General features: G+C 39.7%; 1 protein-coding gene across 11 annotated transcripts in view; it reads left to right on the forward strand.

Annotated features, from left to right (window-relative positions):
• The first annotated feature begins 6 nt into the window (after nt 1–6).
• Nucleotides 7–22,395, forward strand: part of CDC42BPA (CDC42 binding protein kinase alpha) — a 349,682-nt gene continuing 327,293 nt past the window's right edge. For all 11 annotated transcript variants that reach the window (XM_025216127.1, XM_025216130.1, XM_025216132.1 and 8 more), the window contains exon 1: nt 7–913. In XM_025216127.1, coding sequence (XP_025071912.1) covers nt 718–913 — 196 coding nt within the window. In that variant the 5' untranslated portion in view covers nt 7–717. The remainder of the gene's footprint in view (nt 914–22,395) is intronic.

Raw genomic sequence — 22,395 nt, forward strand, 5'->3', positions numbered from 1 at the left:
CCCCGGGCCGGCTGCGGGGGGCGAGCGTCGCTGCCCCGGAGGCGGCTTAACCGGACTGTGCCTCCGCCTTCTCCCGCCGGGGCGCGGCTCCCCGCGCTTACTACTCCCGCCCCGCTCCGCTCTGCTCCGCCATGCCGCCGGGGGCTGCTCTGGCCGGGTGATGCCGCCGGCCTGGGGCTGGTGAATGGAGGAAGAGGAGGAGGAGCAGCCCTCTGCCCAGCCATCCCCGCCGCCGCCGGGCACCTCGGCCCGCGCCTCGCCGTCCTCGGGACGAGAATGAGGACCCAGCGTCGGAGCCGACTCGCTTCCTCCCCCATTTAAACCCATAAGACGTTATTATATCTCGCTCTATATTTTTCATTTTAATTTTTTTTGTAGGGTGGCTATTTTCTCGGTCTCTGCCATTGTGTGCGTCTCCTGGCTGTGTGGGAGGGAGGTGTGTGTGTGTGTGCGCGCGTGCAACTGGGCAAGGATGCCGTGTCCAGCGTGAGGTGGAGCCCCGAGGTGGCTTGTGCTTTCAGCACCCGCCAGGCTGCACTGACCTTTGCCGGAGAGAGGGACGGCGACGCAAGCCTGGTGCCTATTCTTCATTATTTGAAAGAGACTTTTAAGAGTTAAGGGTTTCGGGGGGTTTTGTGGGTGTTTTTTTTTTTTTTTTTTTTGGTTTTTTTGGAAAGTCACCTTCCTCATTTAAAAAAAAAAGGAACCCCCCCCCCCATGCAAACTGAATCAATCATGTCTGGAGAGGTGCGTTTGAGACAGTTGGAACAATTTATTTTGGATGGGCCGACGCAGACCCAGGGGCAATGCTTCAGTGTGGAAACCTTGCTGGATATACTCATCTGCCTGTACGACGAATGTAATAATTCCCCGCTGAGGAGAGAGAAGAATATTCTTGAGTATCTAGAATGGGGTAAGTCCCAATACCATCGTTTTTTTTTGTCCTCACCCTGGATGCGTTGTCTGTGACGATTGACGGTGAGGCACTTTGTGACGATGGTGCTTTCGTTATTTGCAACTGGTGTGTTTTTATACCTCAGATTCTCACTGGGGGTCATACGTCTTTTACAGCATCAAGCATTCGTAGCGACGGTAAGCCCACCTCTTATTCCTAGTGGGGATTTTGTTAGCCTTGAGTGTCCTGTTCAATATGGACACCATCACATTTAGGTGTTTTCAGCCCAAGTTGTGGCATGGTAAGGTTGGGAAGGTAGAAGGATGCTGAAAGAAATTCCTTGGCAGGAAAAAAAATAATAAAAAGAGCAGCCTATACTTCTCTGATTTGGGCGTGGAATTCAATTCATGGTTCATTTATGGTGACAGGTATTTATAAGAGAAAAAGCCCATTCTTAGAAACGAGATATGCTTGAAAGGCTGGTGAAAACAGAGAAAAGACAGTGTCCTCTGTAACCAGAGGTAATTGCTGAGCTGCAGAAAGCAATTGATTGCTACTAGGCTAAATTAAGTTATAAAGCAGAGTTGTTTTAGTTATTTTCCGTGCTATTTTCAAGTTTAGCACAAAATAATAGTGCTTATATATTTTTGGATGAAACAGGTGAATGATACTTAGCGGTTGAACACTCCCCAAATTGTGACAGGATGGTGGTCTCTTTATTCCTCCTTATACTAAATATAGACATAGCATATAAAAATCCTGATGAGAGAACAGTTACTGTATGTGACCTTCAAACTCCAAAGTCATAGTGTACTCTTACATTTAAAAACTTTATCACAAAATGGACACAAGCAAACAACTGTATTTAAAAACATGTGTCCAATGTGGATATTATGAATCACTGGATTTATTAAATTACTGGTTAGATAATTAGGCTCTCGCTGCAGGAAGATTGTTGATCGGGTTAGTTATCAGTCACCAGCATATATTAGCACTGTACCGTGCAATGCTTTTTCATTTGTGTGCAGTAAATTGTACTATACTACACTGGAGTCATATTATTGGCATCAAAAGGATATCTTTTTATAGTCTTACAATTTGTATTGGTATCAGTCCTTTGCTGTTAACTTGAATATAGCAGAATATAATACATTTTTATTTGCTAAGGAGGCAGCTTTTTAAAACGATGAGATTAATACTCTAAAATTAGTATTGATAACTATTTGTTTCAATCTCTGATGTGAAATATTACGTTTAACGAGTATTTATGGTGCTGAACAAATTTCCCTTGGCTCCCTAAATTGATATTCTGCTAGTTCAGTATCAATATGAACAGAAGGATGGGGTTTTTAAACTTAACACACTGAATGCTGTTACTTTCGCTGTTTAATGGTGGTTGACAAGTGATTGTCACCTTAAGGTTCTGACTGCAACTGCAGATATGTATATCAAGTTTGCAAGGGGTGTATTAGACTCTGCTTAACCTTGTTAATAGAATTGAAATGCTATTTTGGAAAGTCTGTAGCAAACACTCTTACATGCCTGTTTCTTTAACTGCTTTTCTTTTCCACCCTGTCATTCTCTTGAGCTCATGAGCTGTACATCTGAGAAATCCACTTCTAAGGCTGAGTTCCTGTAGTGCTCTGTATGCATTGGCCTATCAGAGCAATTGCCATCTTGATTTCTTACGTTGAAAATTTCAAGTGTATTTGTCAAGGGCTGGTTAGAAAGAAAATGTAGCAGCGGTGCTCTCTGATAGCCACTTCCATTGCATCTTACTTAGTGAGACTTTAACCTGCAAACCCTTAATCCTAAGTAGTTCTTTCTTAAACTGGTAGTTCCAATGACTTTGGGGCTACTCACATGAATTAGGGTTTGCAGAATTGAACTGTCATTGCAATCTCATTGTACCTAGGTATTGGAATGCATAATGCCTGTTTATTTTGTTCTTTATTCTGATATAGTCAGATTTGTTAATTGTCTACTTGAGAAAAAAGGGAACCCGGGTTTGAGTTGTGGTAGTCATCGGTTTTGTTTTTAAGTCAAAGGCACTATCGAATGATGGTTAAAGCAAGAGCTGTCAGCCAGAAAATCTGTGTTCTCTCCCTAGCTTTATCAGTCATTGTGCAAATCATTTCATATCTCTGTTTCAGTTATCCCTGCCACAAAATAGGGAAAAATAGCTCCTCCTGAGAGAGTTTTCTCAATATCTACCTACTATTTGCTAAGTACTTGGAGCTCCTTAGATGAAAGCACTATTCAGAAGCAAAGCATTTGAGGTAATTTTTTCCATCAGTAGGCCTGTTTACATTGGAAGTCAGTGGATGCCATGGGAAGAGAACCTTGTGGCGTCAGGGCCCTGATAGTACGAATGCTTGTGTCCATACTTCAATATTTATGCAAGTAATTCAGCTTAAATCTGTGGGACTTCTGGAGAAGCATATACATTTCTAAGTTTTTCTAAGCATTGAGGTCTTTGTGCATTTGCAGTTTGCTATTAAGCACAAGGCATAGCTTTGTTTTAAGTGGAAACATTTTTGAAAATGACAATACTAGTTTCAGAAATGTAAATGTGTCCTTCAAATTTCATTTAAAAAATCCAAGTATGTTAAATTAGAGTGAGAAAAGTGAAAGATACTGACTAGGTCTTCATGCATTAAGAAAAAAAAAGACAGAAATAGAAATATTTTCTGTTGGCTTTTGGAGACTCTTATTATAAAGAAATGCCTTTAAAATTGTTTAAGAAATGAAACTGTTACACTTCATGCCAAACTGAATATTTATAACAGAGTTATAAACTCTTGGAAAAGGGTTAGGAGGAGGTTTAGAATGGAAAAGCTGACACAATCTTACCAATAGCAATGTGACTGCTGCTATATTTAGGTTAGCTTGGAAGGTCGATATGCTTCAATTTATTGAGATTTAAAGTTTTTAGGGTTTGGTTGTTGTTTTTTACTATATTGTCATGTTTTTACCCAGTACTATGATTACCTACTTTGTTTCACATCTTAAAATTGTTGGACTACTTGCACAGATTTTTTTCAGCTTTCATTTTGGATAGGATTACTGAGTTAAACTCGGTAGGTGAAAAAAATATACTTAAAAAAGTAAGCAAAGGATATATTGAAACAGGCCTTTAGTTGCCTTGTCATGGCAGAGGTCGCTAAGAAAAACTAAGGCCGTGGGATATTGGTATTGCAATTTAGTATCTGTATTATATGTTCTTCTGTATAAACACTTTTTTTTGCATGTTTTTCATATTTATCCATGTGTGGATGTATGATATTATATATCCTGATTCTATGTTTGTTGTGTATGTAAATGATATATCCATCTTTGCCCTGCTGCTTCTCTGTTTTGCATGTGCAACACTAGTGTGAGTTTTATTCTGCCTTGTTGATCAGCTGTGTTTATAGTTCAGACTGAAGAGAAACTCCAGTTGCAGCAACTGAAGCTTGCCAGCAGGAGACATTGAGAATGCAAAGCATTTGTTTTTCTTTTTTACAGCAGCATCAGTTGTCACTGGTGCTTATGACTTTGGGGGAGGTAATGCAGGCCAGGATGCAAAGGATTTACAAGAACAAGTAGTGTAGTAAAAAAACATTTAAAAAAATGTAGTTTCTCACTGTTTGTTTTTTTTTAATGCACTCGGAGAGTGTCCTTATAGTGAGCCTGATTGGAATTGTTCTTTTAAGGAGAACAGTGAGATTTGCAGAACTTGCATTTTCACAGACCTGCATTTTTGCATATTGGCTTCTAATCTACCCAAGAGAGCACCCAAACCAACAGCAGATTCTCCAATGCCTGAAGAAGGGTGTTTGTGCCCAAAAGCTTGCAAAGAACAATTTTTCCAACTATTTAGTTGGTTTTATAAAAGATACCACATTTACCCAAAAAACCTTGTCTGCCTATGTCCTTAGACCAACATGGCTACAGTCAGCAACCCTGTAACATTAGAAAAAGTGCTTCAAAATACACGAGGAAAGAAAAAGCCATGATGCAACGTGAAGATGACGACTTTATAGGATTAATTTTTCTCCAGCTTGCATAAGAAATACTAGATTTTCACTACCGTTTTTATTTCTGTTTCTGATGGGAAAGTTAACTGTATTTCATTAAAAGTACTTTTTTTTTTTTTTTTTTTGGTTTTATGTACTGAATTACTGCTAATGTAATGGCACCTCAGTTTTTGAGACTGTCACCATACTCTTGGCATTCAGGTACAGTGTGGCACATGTAACAATCAAATTTCAATCTTTCAAAATTATCATGCAATTTTTAAATATTTTGAGATTCTTTTAATAATTTAAACTTCTGGAGAGTTTTTTTTAAAGAGAAATAGGAAATAATATGTGGGTTCTTTGGGTAGGTTGGGAGATTTTTTTTGTTTTTGGTAAATACTCTGTTTCAGAACAATCATTCAATTTTCTGCTGGTCATGGCAGAAGTAACAGAATTTATCAAGTATTTTTTTTCATGTTAGTATGTATAAATCTGACAATTCTTTGTGGAAGAAAGGGGAATCCTCAGTCAGATACCTCTTCTTTGCAAATATGGAATAGTTAAACATTTTAATTGGGTTTTATGTTGCTAAGAGTTCACTGGATTTAGAAGATATATTCCAATACATTTAGTATTATATAAGCTGTTAGAGATAACTGAAAATGTTTTATTTTTCAAAATAAATTTCAGTTCTCTTCAGAACTATCCGTGTGTGTGTGGTGTGTGTGTTGCAGCTTTTAAAATTATGCTTTTTCACTTTGGACCAAGTCTTTAGTCTTATGGAAATCTTACAGTTCTGCTGTTAGCACCTGTGGAAACAGGATAAAATACCTTCCTTGTTGAGGCTTTGATTCAACAAGCAGCTACATGCCTTTCTATAAACTTATGATTGTAGACTGACAGAAGTCAAAATAATCATCCTGGTGGAGAGGGTGACATCTCTGAGCTCTTTGCATAACTGAAGGGTAATTCAGAAATTTCTGGAGCATTATTCACAGTAGATACTCCCTAGTCATTCATGTGACCTAGCAAAGGTCTGCTGTTTCTGTTATACATCTAGACTTAAATGTTATTTTTTCGTAGCAGAAGGTTGCCTTTTATTGTCAAATAGTGATTGCAGTCTTAAAACTGCATCTTTTATTAGAGTTGTTTATAAACTTTTATATCAAATTATTTTTAGTAAAAAATGAAGAAGTATGCGTGGGAAAGATGGAACATATAGGTCATTGAGATATCTAATAGTATCCCCTGTAAACTTTCAACATTTTTTTCCTTTACACATTAGTTTTGAACCCTAGCATACTTGCACCAGTCTTAAGTCTGTCTTCGGTATAGATTACCAATTATGGCAAACTGGGCAATAATTATTACATGGTGAAATGAACCAGGAAACAGCCAGACTCAATTCACTCGTCTTAATTTATAAGCTAATCTTCAGAAGAGCAATGCATTTCCCCACTTTGCTATTTGTTAGTTTCCCAAATACAAACTTATGATATACCTGGGCTTTAATTTCTCGTTTGAGTTGATTTAAAATGTGTTTTGATCATTCTGTAATGAGCAAGTCAGCAGCTTTTGCAGCGGTTTGTGGGATGCATAGTGAATTCTATTTGAAGCTTTTGTGCAGAAAGAGAGCATAGATTGACTGATTTTTGAGACCTGATTTGATTTGAAAAGCGTACATCTCTGTTTGACAAATGAAAACAGGGCACAATCATTTAACATTTCATCTTCAGGAATTTTAAGAATTCTTTTATTCCAAATTGTAATTCTTAGCATGCTTTCACTTAAGAGGAATGAAAGAGAAATATAATCATTTGAGTTAACTGTGTCATACTACTCAAAATGGGTAACAAATGAATCCAGAATAAAATATTTTTTCAGGTTAAATTGTTCAGTCCAGTCTTTTGCTTATGTCATGATCATAATATTATTTTTAAATGTACTACTGAGATTGCTTAAATATGTACACACCAATTCTTTACCTCTGCCAGAATGAACATACAATTCTGTCTTCCCAAATAAAAGTTATGTCAAACTCTTCCCTAAATAAACGTTAAATCAAATTACATCTTTTATAAGCTATGGCACACAAATAATTCATAATATGTCCCATAAGTGTATAATGCCATAAGATTAATCGGATGATTTGGCTCACTGTTTAAATAATTTAGGATATATTTTTAGGCGATCTTGAGAGGCTCTACCTCCTTTCTGTTTGCAAGTACAACTTACACATATATTGGCCCATGCCTTTGTAAAAATGAATATGTTCACTCCCAACTAATATATGTCTGCAATTAGGCAATTTACTGGTATAAATGCAGTTTATTGCAGATACAGCATAAAATGGATAGGGGCCACCCTCTTTAAAATATATTTCTCTCCATATTATTTTTTGAGGTTGGACCATATATGAATGTTTAGACAGGGGATAGGCAATCAGGACTTGTAGTAAAGATAATATCTTTTTTGCCAAAAAAAAAAAAAATCTTGTTGGTCTAATAAATTCTTTAATTTAATTTAATTTAAAGATATCATCTCTATTACGAGTCCTAATTGCCTTTTCCTCTAGACCAATATGACTACAGCCTGGGTACTAGACAGGGGATAAACAGGCCTTTGCGAAAAATTAACAGTATTTTAACACCCTGGATTATATTTGGAAAGCAGAAATTTGTTTTATAACTGTGATGAACCCAAGTAGAAAACATCCAGAAGAAATTGGTTTCAGTTGCCAAGCAGCAAAACCTAGGTAGCAAATGCTAATGTGGACTTCTGGGACTAGCTGTTTAACACATTGTGTATGATAGTCTTAAGATGATAAAATTAGACTATTATCTTTGTTTTGTCTTTTCAGGGAAAAATCCTCTGTCTTTCATGAATACTGTTTATATTTGTTTAATTGGAGCACCTTTTTTTCCAGCTCTGTAGCAGGCAAAGTTTCTTTTTGTCTTGTTCAAGTCACTTCCACAGTATTTTCCTGAAATACTAATTACACTTGGAAATGCTACTAATGTGCACTAAAAATCTTTAAAAAATGCAACTGAATTAGGTCAGTCATGTGCACCCTTTTGTTAACTATAGGATTTTTATTTCAAATAGTTTAAACATGACATTAGGCTTAATAGTAAGTGCAAAAAACCTCTATTCAGACAGGTCAGTTTGCTTTGTTCCTAGTAATACAGTCTAATTAGGTTTACTAGCAGTTACCATGGATAAAATCCACATGAGGTGTACGCAGACCTCTTAAGTCTTGCTGTTTCATAAGTTCTCCATATCCTGACTTCCAGTTTCATTCACGCTAATTCTGTTATACACACCTACAGATCCTTCTAATATTTTTTCCCTTCCCCTCAAGAACAACTTTGTTATTAAATGGAAGGTAAAACTTTATGTATTCTTTAGCTTCCATTTTAAAAGGTTTTTGATTTGCAGTCCTTATAAAAAGTTTGTTTAGGCCATATTGAAAATAAAAGCAGAATAGTATGTTTAGCATTTCAGCTATATTTTTTATCATAGTTTATTGGAATGATATAGTAACTGCATAACAAATGACTGAAACAAGTTGTTTTTTGGAGGAGGTACTGAATTGCTGAAGAAAACCTGGGCCATGTGTAGACGAAACGAGGGGCATGTGTGCACAACACTTTAAAGTGTGTTAAATACTTTTGCACTGCTTTAATGGTGTCAGTGTTTGCATGTGTCGCTGGTGTATTGCGCAGTAATTCCAGCCACTGTAGCAAATTTGCTGGCGTAATGTGCCTTAAATGACTTGGGGCGCAGCAGAACTCCTCCAAGGAGTTTGTCTGCTGCCCTACAGCCGTGGAGTGGAGCACCAGCTTTGTGTAGCTCAGAGGCTCTTCAGGAAGCCTGTGCAGGCAACCTGGCAGCAGCCCAGGAAGGCAGGCTTCACCCAAGAAAAGTGGTGAGCCTTATCTTTTTCTTTTTTTTTCCCCTGGAGTCTGCTGCCTGCCTGAGCTGCATGGGGGCCCAGTGCTTCCCTCCACTGCTGTGGTCTTCCCCAGAGCCACCCGAGCCGGGTGCCTGTGGGTGGGTGCTGCCGGTGGGGACACTGCTGCCATGGAGAGAAGCACCAGCCGCCTCCCCACTCCTGCAGCCCGGGGACCGCTCCACCCACTGGCAGCTCACCTTCCCCTTCCTGCCACTGGAGAGGCAGATAAGTTCGGGTGTGTGTACGACATTGGGGGTGGGGTTTAAAGGACCCTAAATTGAAGTGCTGTTTTTAAAAACCCACTGCTTCAATTTAGGGCCCCCATTTTGTCGACACACGCCCTTGAGTGTCTAAAAATGTTGTTGCTATTTGTTTGGTTCCGTTATTTTCAGTTGCATCTGCAGCAAGCCTTGTGCCTGAGCAGGAGCAAAATACTTCTGTTTATTCTGCGTCTTCTCCCAGTTCTTAGCAGTTCAGGGGTTTGATTTGATGTGCTGCCTTGTTAGGTAAGAAGCTGAGAAGCAAGCTTTTATTATTGGAATTAGCAGTGGCAAGTTTACTGATATATTCTGGTGTATTTAAAGTCCTTGTGTTAAGGGTCCCTTCCTGCTCTTACCACTCTCTCTTTTTCCTTTTCCCCAGTCATAGAAAATAAGGGCATCTATACATGTACTCTGGGCTAGAGGGGGGCACTTTAATTAGAGTGGTTCAGAGAACCGTTGTAAGTAAAGCGCCTGCAGCATCACATGTATTCAGTATCTTGCACTTCAAAATGGTGGTGGGGGTGCTTTAACTAAAGCTTGTTTGACAATTAGCATGTGTTGGATCAGAGCTCAGTCACTTAGGAGCCCTGAGTTGTCTCTTTCTTGTGACCTGTTTTCCCAAGAGTCATCTCTCAGCTCCAGGTCTGCTGCCGAGCGCACAAGGGACACCGCCCTCCCCGTGTGCTTCTGTGGGATGCTTCATCCGCCCCACCGTCTCAGTGTTCATGAGCCGCGCCTGGTACCTCAAGGTACATAGAAAAGACATATAAAGTTGTGTCTATGGTCAAATTGCTGATTCTCCAAATCCAAATCGAATGTTCAGGTTCAGATTTTGCCGAATTGAATTGGGACAGTTATCTGAATCAGCACAATGAATCACAGCCCCCTGAATCAGGCCGAATCCAAAACGAAAACTGACCGCTTCGCACACGCCTACTATTTTGGTTCAACTGATGCTTCCACTATTATGAGAAGTACCCTAGTCTGTGTGTTTGTGCCATTTTGGCCATTTCCAGTATTTGCTGATTGACCACTGAGGTATCAACATACAGTGCATTTTCTGGTTCCCATAGGGCCTTCTGTCCTATTAAAGGAATGCTTTGTATATACAGATAGAATTCCAGAGAAAGTTCACTTCATGTCAGATACTATGTACAAGTATCACAAGTGTTATGTATGTCTATATTTATGTGTTTTGTAGCTGCTAGCCAGTTGCCTAAAATAGTTCTTAAACATACCCAGAAATCTGAATTTTAATATTTCAGATGGAAACTGCCACAGGGCAGTTGTGCATAGATAAGATCTTTTTATTTATTTTTTTTACAGTTTACCTTAGACATAGCTCAACTGAAAGGCATGGATTCTTGTCATAACAGACTTGGAGCAGCTGTGTTATTTCCCCCAACTCCTGAGAAACACTTGACAAACACTATCATTCTGTTTTGGGCAAAATTGAAAAGGAGCCTTTTATAATCTTAATAGTGACTGACAAAAAGACACTTTTGTTGTTCTTGTCATGATTTGATCTTTGAGAGGGAAGTTATGGAGGCAGCTTTCTTACACAAATGATATTTGTGGAGAAATGAAGTATCACTCAGCTATACTACACGGTGTCATTTAATTTTTTATACTGCAGTTTATCTTATTGTGCAGTATTCTTTTTCTAGACCCACACACCACCTTTGGCTAGTGAAATAAGTTTACTTTAAATCTCAGTGTCATGTGCTCAAGTGATTTATTAATTCTTAACCTTGAAAGAAATGTGGACAAATAGTCTCTTAAAATTCTTCAGTGATGCTTTCTGAGTGTTTCTCATGGTGACTTTTTTTGTTTGTTTTAGAAGTTTTCCATTCTTATTTGTTTACTTGCATTATACCTGTCTCTGACACTTTAGAATAATGAAGTCTCCCCATCAGTAAAAATTCATACTCAGATGTAAAGCAAAAATAAAAGCCAAAGACCAAAATCTTTATATGAAGTCCTGGCTACTAAGAAGAAAACTATGCTATATAATGTAGGTTAGGTATCCCTACACAGCTTGCCTTCAAGGGCTTTGTTACATGGGACACTCAGGACATGTTTTATATGGGATTGTAGTAAGTGCTATATTAAAAGGGAATGTTTTCTGAGCAGTAGTATGTTAATGCTTAGTACAGCTGAAGATTGTTGATCTTGGCCCCCATACTGCAGTGGAGTTTTGAGCTGGTTTGGTGCAGTGTGGGGGCTGGAATCCACAATCAATTAGTTGTCAGTCTCAGCCCCAGGACCACAAAATTTGAGACTCCTATGTGATTCTGGGGCTAGGACCCACAATTGCTATTGAATCATTTCTGTGGAGCAGTCCCACATAACACGTTCCTTAGTATAATCTGGAGATAGTTCTCGCTTGAAAAGGTGTAACTTTGCTACCTTATGATAGGATGCAAGCACTTTGTACACATTATCCTCCTTGAAAGCATGATTACTGGTGTTTTAAGTGCATTTAATATATGCTAATATATGTTAAGTGTCTTGCGTGATGTAGCTCTGAGTTACTTGGATACTGAAAGTAACATACCTGCATTAGTGCAACTTGTACCAAGTTAAATTACCTTGTTTCTCATGTGAGACAATGGTACGCGCTACTGTGTGCTTATTTTGTTTTTGTCCTTTATTGTCTTACAGTAATTTTCTGAGCATTTGAACCACCTAGTTAGATTCAATCTTGATATGTAAGTATCACTATGCAGTTTTCCTTATGAAGTGGGCATCTAGTGAATAACTCATTTTAATAAATCTAGCTACAGAGCTTGTTTGAAGAAAGATTTGGGAAGCACAGTTAATATTTTGGAGGGTAAAAATAATTTGGAAGTTATATTAAATGTTTTTTTCCTATCAGAAATACAGTGTGTATATGTGTGTGCACATATAATTTTTTACCACTAATCTTTAAAAGACCATAAGTTTTAATTAGTGGGCATTTTTAATTCTTGCAAACTGGTAATGAAGAAAGATTATACTTCCTGTTGGTGTTGACACCCATCATTGTAGTCAAAAGAGTTACTAATGATGATGCTGGTTCACATTAACTTCATATACCTGTAATGCTTTGGCTTAGAAGGGGGTGGAAGCTGGAAACCTGCTGCTCTGTGACATCACTCATAACTTCCAATAGATACATGCATACAGTATTGATTTGACTCTGCTTTATTTGCTATTCTAAGGGGAATGAAAATAAAGGTACATTATCTAATGGTGACCAATAATCAGGAATTGATGATGAGGGTAGGGGTGGGGAAGGAATCATGTTGCAGAATTGAACAATAGTTTATTAAACCAGGGCTGTCCAACTGGTGGCCTGTGGGCCGCATGTAGCCCCTAAGGGGTTAACATGAGTCCCACAGGCTCCCTCCTGGGTGCTGCTACCCCCCCACTGCTCTGGAAGCTTAGATGGTTGGAGTCTCCAGGCTCCCATTCCCTCCTCTGGCTTCTGCTTCCTGCCTCTGCTCTTGGTGGGTGGAATGGGGTGGGGCTGGGTGGTGTTGGGATCCAGAGGCCTTCAGGTCTGGGTTTGACCTTTGCGCTTAGTTCATACTGCATGCTTAGCTTGAATTGTGGTCAAGACATGCACCCAGTGAAAGGAGCAGATGGAAAAATAGTGTCTCGGTCTTAAAATAAGTCAGGAAGTTGGCTAACTAAATTGAATAAATATAACCTGAGCATAGAGGAACAGTCAGAGCAAAACCTACGCCCACCTAAGAATGAAAAGATTACCTCAGAATAGAAAATTCCCATTAAAGGTAGCCATATTTGGCAAACAGGAGTAAGATTCCTAATATGCATTAGGAGGAAGGCTTAAACTAATTTTATATTTTAAGAAATACAAGCTCTATGGTATATAAAGAGAAATGAGAGTGTACCCTTTGGAACACTCCTGAAGAAAGCCTGAAGAGATCCTGTCACCGATCCAGGATTCTGTCTTGACATCAGACATGGGAACCAGGAGCCCCAGACAAGACTTCATGGCCTAATCAACCAGTGAAGTTGCATTCGCAACATTACAGGGTGGTGAGCGTCTGCTTTGACTAACTACAAACCTAAAATTTTTAACTATTAATGCTACTTCAGTTCTAATTAGAGTTGTATCTGTTAGGGTTCAATAAACGTGCCTTTAGTTTAGGACAATCATGTCTTAGTCTCCTTGCCTGGTATAAGACCCACAATAGCATCATAGGGATGCAACAAATTGGTGGAGAATGCGGACAGTCAAGTAATGGGTTTGGACTGTGGATTTAGGTTCGCCTATGTTATATGGACTGTAGATGTAGGTCCAGCAATGTGGCATAGTCATTTTTGGCCTGTGAAGAGATGCAGGTCAGATTGTGTCATTTTGTCAGCTCTAAGATTCATATTTTTCAAGGCATGACTGTGGATGTAGGTCATCAGATAATTGCAGCTGGAGGTCATCTGTTTAGCATTTAAACACAAGGTTTTCCCCAAGACATGACTATGGATGTAGGTTGTCAGGTGACCGTGGATGTAGGTAATCTGTTTAACCTTGTAGATATGACTGAGGTAGGTCATTTATTAGTTCCCAGGGTGCAGCTGTGGATATGGGTCATTTTGGACCTTGGGAAAGGGATACCTGAGATGCTTCCAAATTATAGCAGCTAGTTCTTCTTGGTAACTAGGGGGGTCGCAACCTGTTGGCAAGAATGACCACCCTAGACTAGTATCCTCCCACTGGTGGGGACAAGACGCTGGTAGAGAAACAGACTCTTTTAGAACCATGGGTCCAAAAGAAGGGTCCCTGCCCCTGTAGTCTGAATTTCTTTCAGGGTCATGACGCCTTAAAGCAGATTTGCAAGGCATTCAATGTTTTGGTTATTGCCACCAAACCAAAAGTAACTATGGAAAAAAAGAAAGCAGGAGCTTATGGGCTCTCTGGAAGGTTGCAAAATATAAAAATTTAGTCCAGCATCAGAAGCAAGAGCTAAAGGATTTGTTGTGGGAGAAAAAGTAGCTTAAGAAAAAGTATATTAAATATAAAGTTCAGTTCTGTGGTGTAACTGCAAAAGCACTTCAGGCTGCTACAGCCTTACAAGGCACAGCAGTAGTAAATCTGCTGAGAAAAGGAAACCACTATATTGTGGGTGATTTGGTTTATTTGTGTTGAGACTGTATGAGTCCAAAAGATTTTTGCAGCACTTTCACTTAATGTAAAGGGTAGATCAGTGACACACACACTGGCCAAGAGTGAGTCTGTGCTACTTATGTTGTCTTCATGGCTGGGGGGAAAGCTGGCTGCCCGCACGGTAGGGGGGAGACAGGCTGCCTGTGCTGCCCATGTGGTGTGGGGACCAGGGGATCTGTGTACTGCATGGCGTGCAACCTGCCACCATCCAGAAGTTGAACAGCTCTGAATTAAACCATAGTGGCAAATTAGCCAGTTTACTGTATGTATCTCGTGGGGAATAAGTGACCCCAAATCCAGTATTAGGTCTTGCAGCATCCTTGGTGGCTGTGGTAGAGCTGTCTGATTTAGTCAGTAGTGGTATGCTTCTTCTGAAGCTGTCCTTGTCCTATGGTATCAAATGGGAGCTTGAAGTTGCTAACCCTTTTTGTCACCCATCCTGCCTCCATATGTGTCCCAGTTCCCCATATTTTGGTAACCATATTTCCTTCTGATTTGTGCATCTGTACATTCCTACTTGAAGAGAATGCATTCCAGAAGAAAAATTTCTCTTTACATTCAAAGGATTCATATTCACCTCCCTATTAGGCTTTCCACATGGGGGAATGATACAGTTCCAAGGTCTCTTGCTTTGATGGTGCTGCAGTTGTGTATCCTTGTACTTGACATGGTCAAGCAGTCATGTGGTCATGTAATACTGAGCCAGTGTCTACTTGGTCAAATTCCAGAATTCTCCTTTAAAATTGTTAGTCAGAGAGGCAATAGTGCAAAATTGTATTAAACCTTTTAAAATTTGTCCTGGCCAGTTACATTAAAAGGTTATACAAATGATATCTATGTTATAATAATAGTTACCACCATCTTTGGGCCTGCGACTGTTGCATAAGCTACAAACGATGGATCTGATGGCTGGTATTCTCCTAACACAACCAAGTGACATTAGATTCGAAAGCATGGAAAAGTGTGTGCAGCAATACTGAATTTGCATCAACAAAATCTTTCTACCACATCAAATGTCATATGCAACTTGTAGGGCTGTGCGAAACAGCACAGTTTCATTTCGACTTCCGTTTTGATGGGACAGCGTTTCATTTTGAGTTTCGTTTCATTTCAAAAGAGCTGTTTCGACTTTTCACCCTGTATGCTATAATGAAGAAGCACAAAACTGCCTGTAACTTTGACATTTCTTGCCTGATTCAGATGACACTTGCAGGAATGGTAGCCCCTTCTGAGGCCATGAAGCCTGACAAGTTTCGAGGAGATGGGTGCAGGGGTTTCTAGGAAACTGCACCTCAAGCTGCTGACAAGCAAAACTCGTGTCACAAGTGTCTGTTAAGACACAGCGGGGTGAAAACTGCAGGCATACTAGCTCCTGCTGAGGCCATGAAACCTGCCAGCTTTCAAGGTGATAGCTAAAGGGGTTTCTGGGAAACTACACCTCAAACTGTTCAGAGCAAAACTCATGTCACCTGTAAGTGTGAAGGCACAGAGGAAAGCTCAGTTCAAACAATGCTGTTTATGCTGTTTTTCCATCCCTCCCCGAGAGCACTGGGATTCTAAGGAACCTCAGGGAAGGATCACAGTCACTGGCCAGCTACACATGTCAATATCAAAGCAGTCCTCCCCTCCTCTTCCCCCTCCCTCTCCTTAGTTTCTCATTAGTTCAAGCAAGCCTAGCTTTGAAACTCGAAAGGTTTTGAAACTTTCAAAACTGTAGTTTTGTTTTGAGGCTGTTTTTAAGCTTTTCATTTTGTTTCGATTTTGCTGTTTCAAACTTGAAACAAGTCAAAACTGCTTTGAAACAAAACAGCTGGTGAAATTTTGCGCAGCCCTAGTAACTTGCCTAATAAAATTTATATATTATCACGTTATATTGGATCTCAAAACCTCAAGCTATTTAAGCTTTTCTGTTTGTATAAATGAGAAGGTTAAGAAAACCGGGGGGGAAGCAAGTCTCTGATGTCTTGGCTTCATGTGCAAGACAGCGGGCATGTCTACACAAGACGCTGACTGCACAGGAGCCGAAAAATACTGCGTGGTATTGTCACAGCATGGACAGTACTAATACGCTACTGTGCAGTATTATTAGGATACTGTGCAGTAGCATCACCTAGAAGATGTTCAGCAGTACTGTGCAGTAACTCCAGTTACTGCACATTTATTTAGTATTTGCTAATACAAGTACTAAATACATGCGCCCATCTCGTGTAGATGCGCCCAGTGTGTAACTTCATGGGCTTTGTCTTGGTGTGGTTCTAAAAATGTTTCAAACAAACATCTGTTTCTTACTCTTCAAAACTTGTCCAATATTTGCTCTTGCTTTCAGCCTCAGAACATATGTGCTTTAAAAAAATTCTGTAACAAAGTGGCAGTCAGTCTGTACTGCTATCCTATCATCCAGGGTACAAAATCATATCCTCTGGAATGGGACAGAGGAAACCTGTCACAGAGAGAGAATGGTAAATGAAGTCATTTTGGCAAAACTACAAGGACTTCTTCTTCATGGTGTGCTGACCATTGTTTTGGATAATCCTTTAGGGGGTCTGTCTTTGCTCCTAGTGATGTCTGTGACACAATTCCTGTCAGCTTCAGTGGGAATTCAATTTGGGCATACTATACTGCGTATTTTGAATTAATAAGGCAGAATTGCTGTTGATTTCAGCAATTCTTTGTGTATTTAAATTTACAGGGTAAGTTTTAACTAAGATTGCGTAGTACCTCCCCCTGCCCCCATCAATATTTAAAAGAAAATCAATACAGGTAAATAAATAATGCAAGAACAGTAGTTGAAGTCTGGAAGTATTGTAATGTAGCCAGGCTTATTAATGGATCTTGGAAGTCAAATTCAGTTATCTTAAAAATAAAACAAAACCCAAAAAACGGAACTGTAAAACAGTTAGGCCAGTTATTTTTTAGTGTGCTATATCGAGTTTAAGAAGCTTGAAGTGACTTACAGCTATGAGCCATAACTATGACTTGTACTGATAGGAAGTCAGTAGCTGTAAGCCAAATTTTTCTGAGATGTAAATGGGGAGTTTATTAATACTTCCAGTAGAATTAGTCTGAATTTACACCAGTGTGACTGCAAACAGATTTTTTTTCTATACAGTTACAGTGCAGGAATTTGTGTACATAATCACTTTGATATCTTCTTGAAGACCATTTTTCCCCCTAAGCAGGGCCATTGTCAAGTAAAAGCAAACCATAAATTTTATATTGTTTTTTTTAAATATGAAGGGGGGTGAGTTACAACATTTCAAATATTATTAGATGACTTGAATGTGGGTGTGAAGTGTACTCTAAGTTTGTGGACAATACTAAATTGTGGGGTGAAGTGCACAATCTGTAGGGTAGGGAATGATTGCAGGCAGACCTGGACAGGTTAGAAAAGTGGGAAGTACACAATAGGATGCAGTACAACAAGGACAAGTGCAGAGTGTTGCACGTAGGGCACAAAAATATCTAGCACCCCTACTGTCTGGGAAATGACCCTCTCAGCAGCACAGAAGCGGAAAGGGATCTCGGAGTCATAGTGGACTCTAAGATGAACATAAGTCGTCAGTGTAACAAAATTATCAGCAAAGCTAACCGCACTTTATCGTACATCAGCAAATCCATGACAAATAGAACCAAGGAGGTGAAACTTCCCCTCTATGCGGCATTGGTCAGACCATAGTTGGGGTACTGAGTCCAGTTTTGCGGGCCATACTTCAAGAAGGATGTTGATAGACTCAAGAGGGTCCAGAGGAGGGTCACTCTTATGGTCAGGGGCTTACAGGACAAGCCTTATGAGGGGAGACTGAGGCACCTGGACCTCTTCAGCCTCTGCAAGAGAAGGCTGAGAGGTGATCTTGTGGCTGTCTACAAATTCATTAGGGGGATGCAGCAAGGGATCGGAGATACTCTGTTCACCGGGGCACCTCTTGGGGTAACAAGGAACAGTGGTCACAAACTGACAGAGAGCAGATTTAGGCTTGATATCAAGAAAAACTTCTTCACGGTAAGGGTGGCCAAAACTGGTATGGGCTTCCAAGAGAGCTAATGCTCTCCCCTACTTTGGGGGTTTTTAAGAGAAGGCTGGATAGGCATCTGGCTAAGGTCATCTGACCCCAACTCTTTCCTGCCTAGGCAGGGGGTTGGATTCGATGATCGGTTGAGGTCCCTTCCGACCCTAGCATCTATGTACTTAAATTGGGGGTGGGGGGAGGGCAATGAAGATAGTCTTGTTTGGGAGTTCTAAATATTACTTTGTAAATGTTGGAGACTGAAACGTCAGCAACATAAGATGACCTAGGACAAGAATATAAAAATAACTTAGTTGCTGAGCAGAGTTAAGTCCAAGAGTATAAAAAAATGCAAAAAATGAATTAGTTTGTGGGGGGTTTTTTAAATATATATACATATACCCTTTCAACAGTGTAAAATATTGCTTACATCAGGTAAGAACATTTATTCATAATCTATTTTTTCCTTATCAGGATAGATAAGAATTGGTAGCTTTTTAAATTAAAAAATGTATTTTTATTTACACACGTATTTTTTCCTAAAAGTAAACATTTAACTCCATCTCTATGAAAGTCTAAAGTTTTATCTACTGTAGCCATCTAAATTTTAAAAAATAGTATGTGTTTTCTGACATTTTAAAAAGAGATTTGCAGACCTCTAAGTTGGAGAAGTCACTGGCCATATACCTGGAATTAAAGTTTGTTGAAGTGGTAATTTTGCTTTTAGCAGCTGTAGCCTCTTCTGTAATTACAAAGCAAGTGCTTGTTTATTTTTTGTTTGTTCTCTACATTTGAGTTTTATTCAGTTTTAGTAGAGCTCAATAACTACTCTGTTCCAAGTAAATAAACTGGAAGTAAAAATACTCATTTTTTTTCTTCAGGTGGTAGTATAAATCTTTCAGCTTTTAGTAAGGATTTCCATCAAGAGGAACCTCTAGGAGATGCTCCTTGTCAGTTTTTTGATCCCTTGCTTCTGTGAGGCTGTTGATGGCTGTGAGAAGCCCCAAATCTTAAGAGTCCTGAGTTACCTGCAATTGCATGTTGCATCTGTGTGCAGAATTGGAAATTTTGCCTTGGTGCTGCGTGCAGCAGCATGCTGTTAACTTCAGCATGCAGGATGCATTGTTCTAGGGGAGGACTTGCTATCTGCTAAGGAATAGTTTATGTACAAACGGGGGAGGGGCAAACAACATAACTGCTTTTAAGATGGAACTTATTTATAAAAGGGATTATATGATGTATTACCTGTGATAACAGAGACTGCATTCAATGACCTATGACTTGAAGGGGACTCATATGTTCTTAAAGCAGGAAAGCATGTTTTTCTTTTTCCAATCTATGAATATGGTATATTCATGATCTATGAAACTGGTATAAGAACCTGAGACCTTATAAAATCCTGATGGTCATGGTAACCAGAAATAATGCATTTGGGTGCCTATAAACGTGACAGGGCTCTGCTCCAATGCATGCTAATTAGCATGTTTTGGAGCAGGCTTAATTAATAGATCCTGCTGCAAGTCTGCTGGAGCATGCTAATTAGTGCCCTTCAGCAGCCTCTACGTCATGTTTATTCATTGTCCCTCCATTTCAAAATGGCGATGGGAGTGCTTTAATTGAAGCTTGTCAGAAGTGCTTCCACTGCCATTTTGTGCCATTTTCTAGTGCAGGATGTTGCTTTTAATTAGAGTGTTTCTAATTAAAGTGCCCCCCCTACCCTGAAGCACATGTATAGATGCCCTTTAGTTCTCTCACTACAAATAATACTTCCTTTATAGAAACAAATGAGTTTTGAAAAACAGCTTTTCTTATCCATTAAGCACATTTAATAGATTTTTAATGAATAAATACAAATACAGGAAAAGCTTTGTTATCTGGCACCCATGGGGAATGGAGGGTGCCGGATAACAAAATATGCCAGATAACTGAGTGGGTCAAACAGGCATCTTTGCCTGTTCGGGCTGCCACCTGTCCCGCTGCATCTGGGGTGTTGCCGTCCCTCCCACCGCATTGCCGCCCCTCCTGCAGGCCCCGTGGGCCCCTCACAGCCTGCTATGCCCCTGGGTCGTGGGGGCTTGGCATCTCAGGCTGCTTCCCCCTGGGCCGTGGGGGCTCCGTGAAACCGGAAGTGCCACGGTGGGCGCTTCGGTTTTACTTTTTCCTTACAAACCGGCATGCTGGTTAACAGCATGCTGGCTTGTAAGGTGCCGGTTAATACAGCTTTTGCTGTACTATTAAATAATAAAAAACAAATTGAATGTATTTTGCCCTTTAAATTGAATTTGTAATTTCATCCAGGAGCTGTTTGAGACAAATCACAGGTAAAATGTATACTGTAATAAATAGAAAATGGTAAATTATATTTAGTAAATTAATAAAATGTAAAAAAAAATATGAATAGGTGTCTGTTAAGTTGTGTAATTCTTTATGTACATATAGTGTATCTTCCCAGTTTAGCAAAAAGAACCAAATCTGATGTTGAAGTGAGATACTGTATACTCTATTTTTTCTTGCAGATAACACATACCTCTTCCCCTCCCTATTCCCACCGCCCCTAGAAAACAGCTGCTGGAAATTGGTGCGTGCATTATATGTGAGGAAATACAGTAAGAGCAATTTCTGGTGCTTATTAGGAAAAAGTTAAATCTGCATGTCACAGGGAGCACAACAGTGAGCAGACTTAGGTCCCTAGCTGCTGCTACTCAGGTACTTAGTACAAGCAAAGCTCTCTTTTTCTTTTCTTTTCTTTTCTTTTCTTTTCTTTTTTTTTTTGCTGTGCCTTTCAGAAACAAGACATATCTTATTCCAGGGCAAGTGTATGAGAGAAAATGCGGTAGTTGCAAGTTGACATTATGGTTAGTAGCCAATGAGAATCAAATATGAGTAAAAAACTGAAGACTACAAGTGCATACAAGATTAAATTATTATTTAAATTAAAGTTGCTGTCTGATTGAAGTAATGATTGAAGTCAATCTGCTCTGCAACTACTGATGTCCTTTCAAGTTATTTAACCAAACCAGTAACACTCTCCACTTACCACTTTACAAGAAATAATGGCCACAAGCTAGCAGAGAGCAGATTTAGACTAGACATTAGGAAGAACTTCTTCACAGTTTGAGTGGCCAAGGTCTGGAATGGGCTCCCAAGGGAGGTGGTGCTCTCCCCTACCCTGGGGGTCTTCAAGAGGAGGTTAGATGAGTATCTAGCTGGGGTCATCTAGACCCAGCACTATTTCCTGTCTATGCAGAGGGTCGGACTCGATCATCTATTGAGGTCCCTTCCGACCCTAGCATCTATGAATCTATGAATCACTGTTTGGCTTTAATTGATGTCATTATGTGGGTTTCCAACACATTTGAGCTCTCACAGGTAGAGGTGTTGTCAGAGGAAAAATACTACTTTGTTTTAGACAAAAAGAACTGTATTCAAGAGCAATTTTAGAACTTTATAAAGGTAAGCAGGTATTATGTGAGGCACAATTGTTAGGAGTTGTTAAAACCCATACAGCAGTCTAGTGGCAAAAAAAGAGTCTATGGCTTTGGTTCCTTAATTGTTTATCTCTGCATTATGCCAGTGTGTATGTTTTCAGAGGGTTTTTTTATTCTAGGACTTGATGAAAGTATATGTGTTAGGTCGACAAGGTTCCTTGGGTGAATTTGATATCTTTCATTAGACCAACCCAAATGGTTGGAGAATAGTAATTAAGCAAGCTTTCAGGTTCAAAAACCCTTCGTCAGGCTAAGGAAGCTTCAGCAGTTGGTATGTGCTCTTCCTGGATGGAATGAAAAGTAAAGAAGCCAGGGGCTGGGCTGGGCTGGGCTGGGGAGTCAGTTGCCAGGCAGATTAAAATGTATCAAAAATCCAATGTCTATGTTTAGTCCCTGATCTCTAGTATCCAGCAGGTTGATGAAATGGAGCTCATAGGCTCGTCTTTGGGAAGTGTTGTGTAAGTTTCCCTTGAGGATCAGGACTGAGAGATTGGAGAGAGAGTGGCCCTCCTGTGAGAAATGTGCCCCCACCGGTAATTGAGTGTTTCTGTCTTTGATGGATTTCCGGTGTGCATTCATTCTGGTGCGCAGTTGTTGTTTGGTCTCTCCTACATAT

This window comes from Alligator sinensis, unplaced genomic scaffold, assembly GCF_000455745.1.
Source record: "Alligator sinensis unplaced genomic scaffold, ASM45574v1 scaffold138_1, whole genome shotgun sequence".
NCBI lineage: Eukaryota > Metazoa > Chordata > Crocodylia > Alligatoridae > Alligator > Alligator sinensis.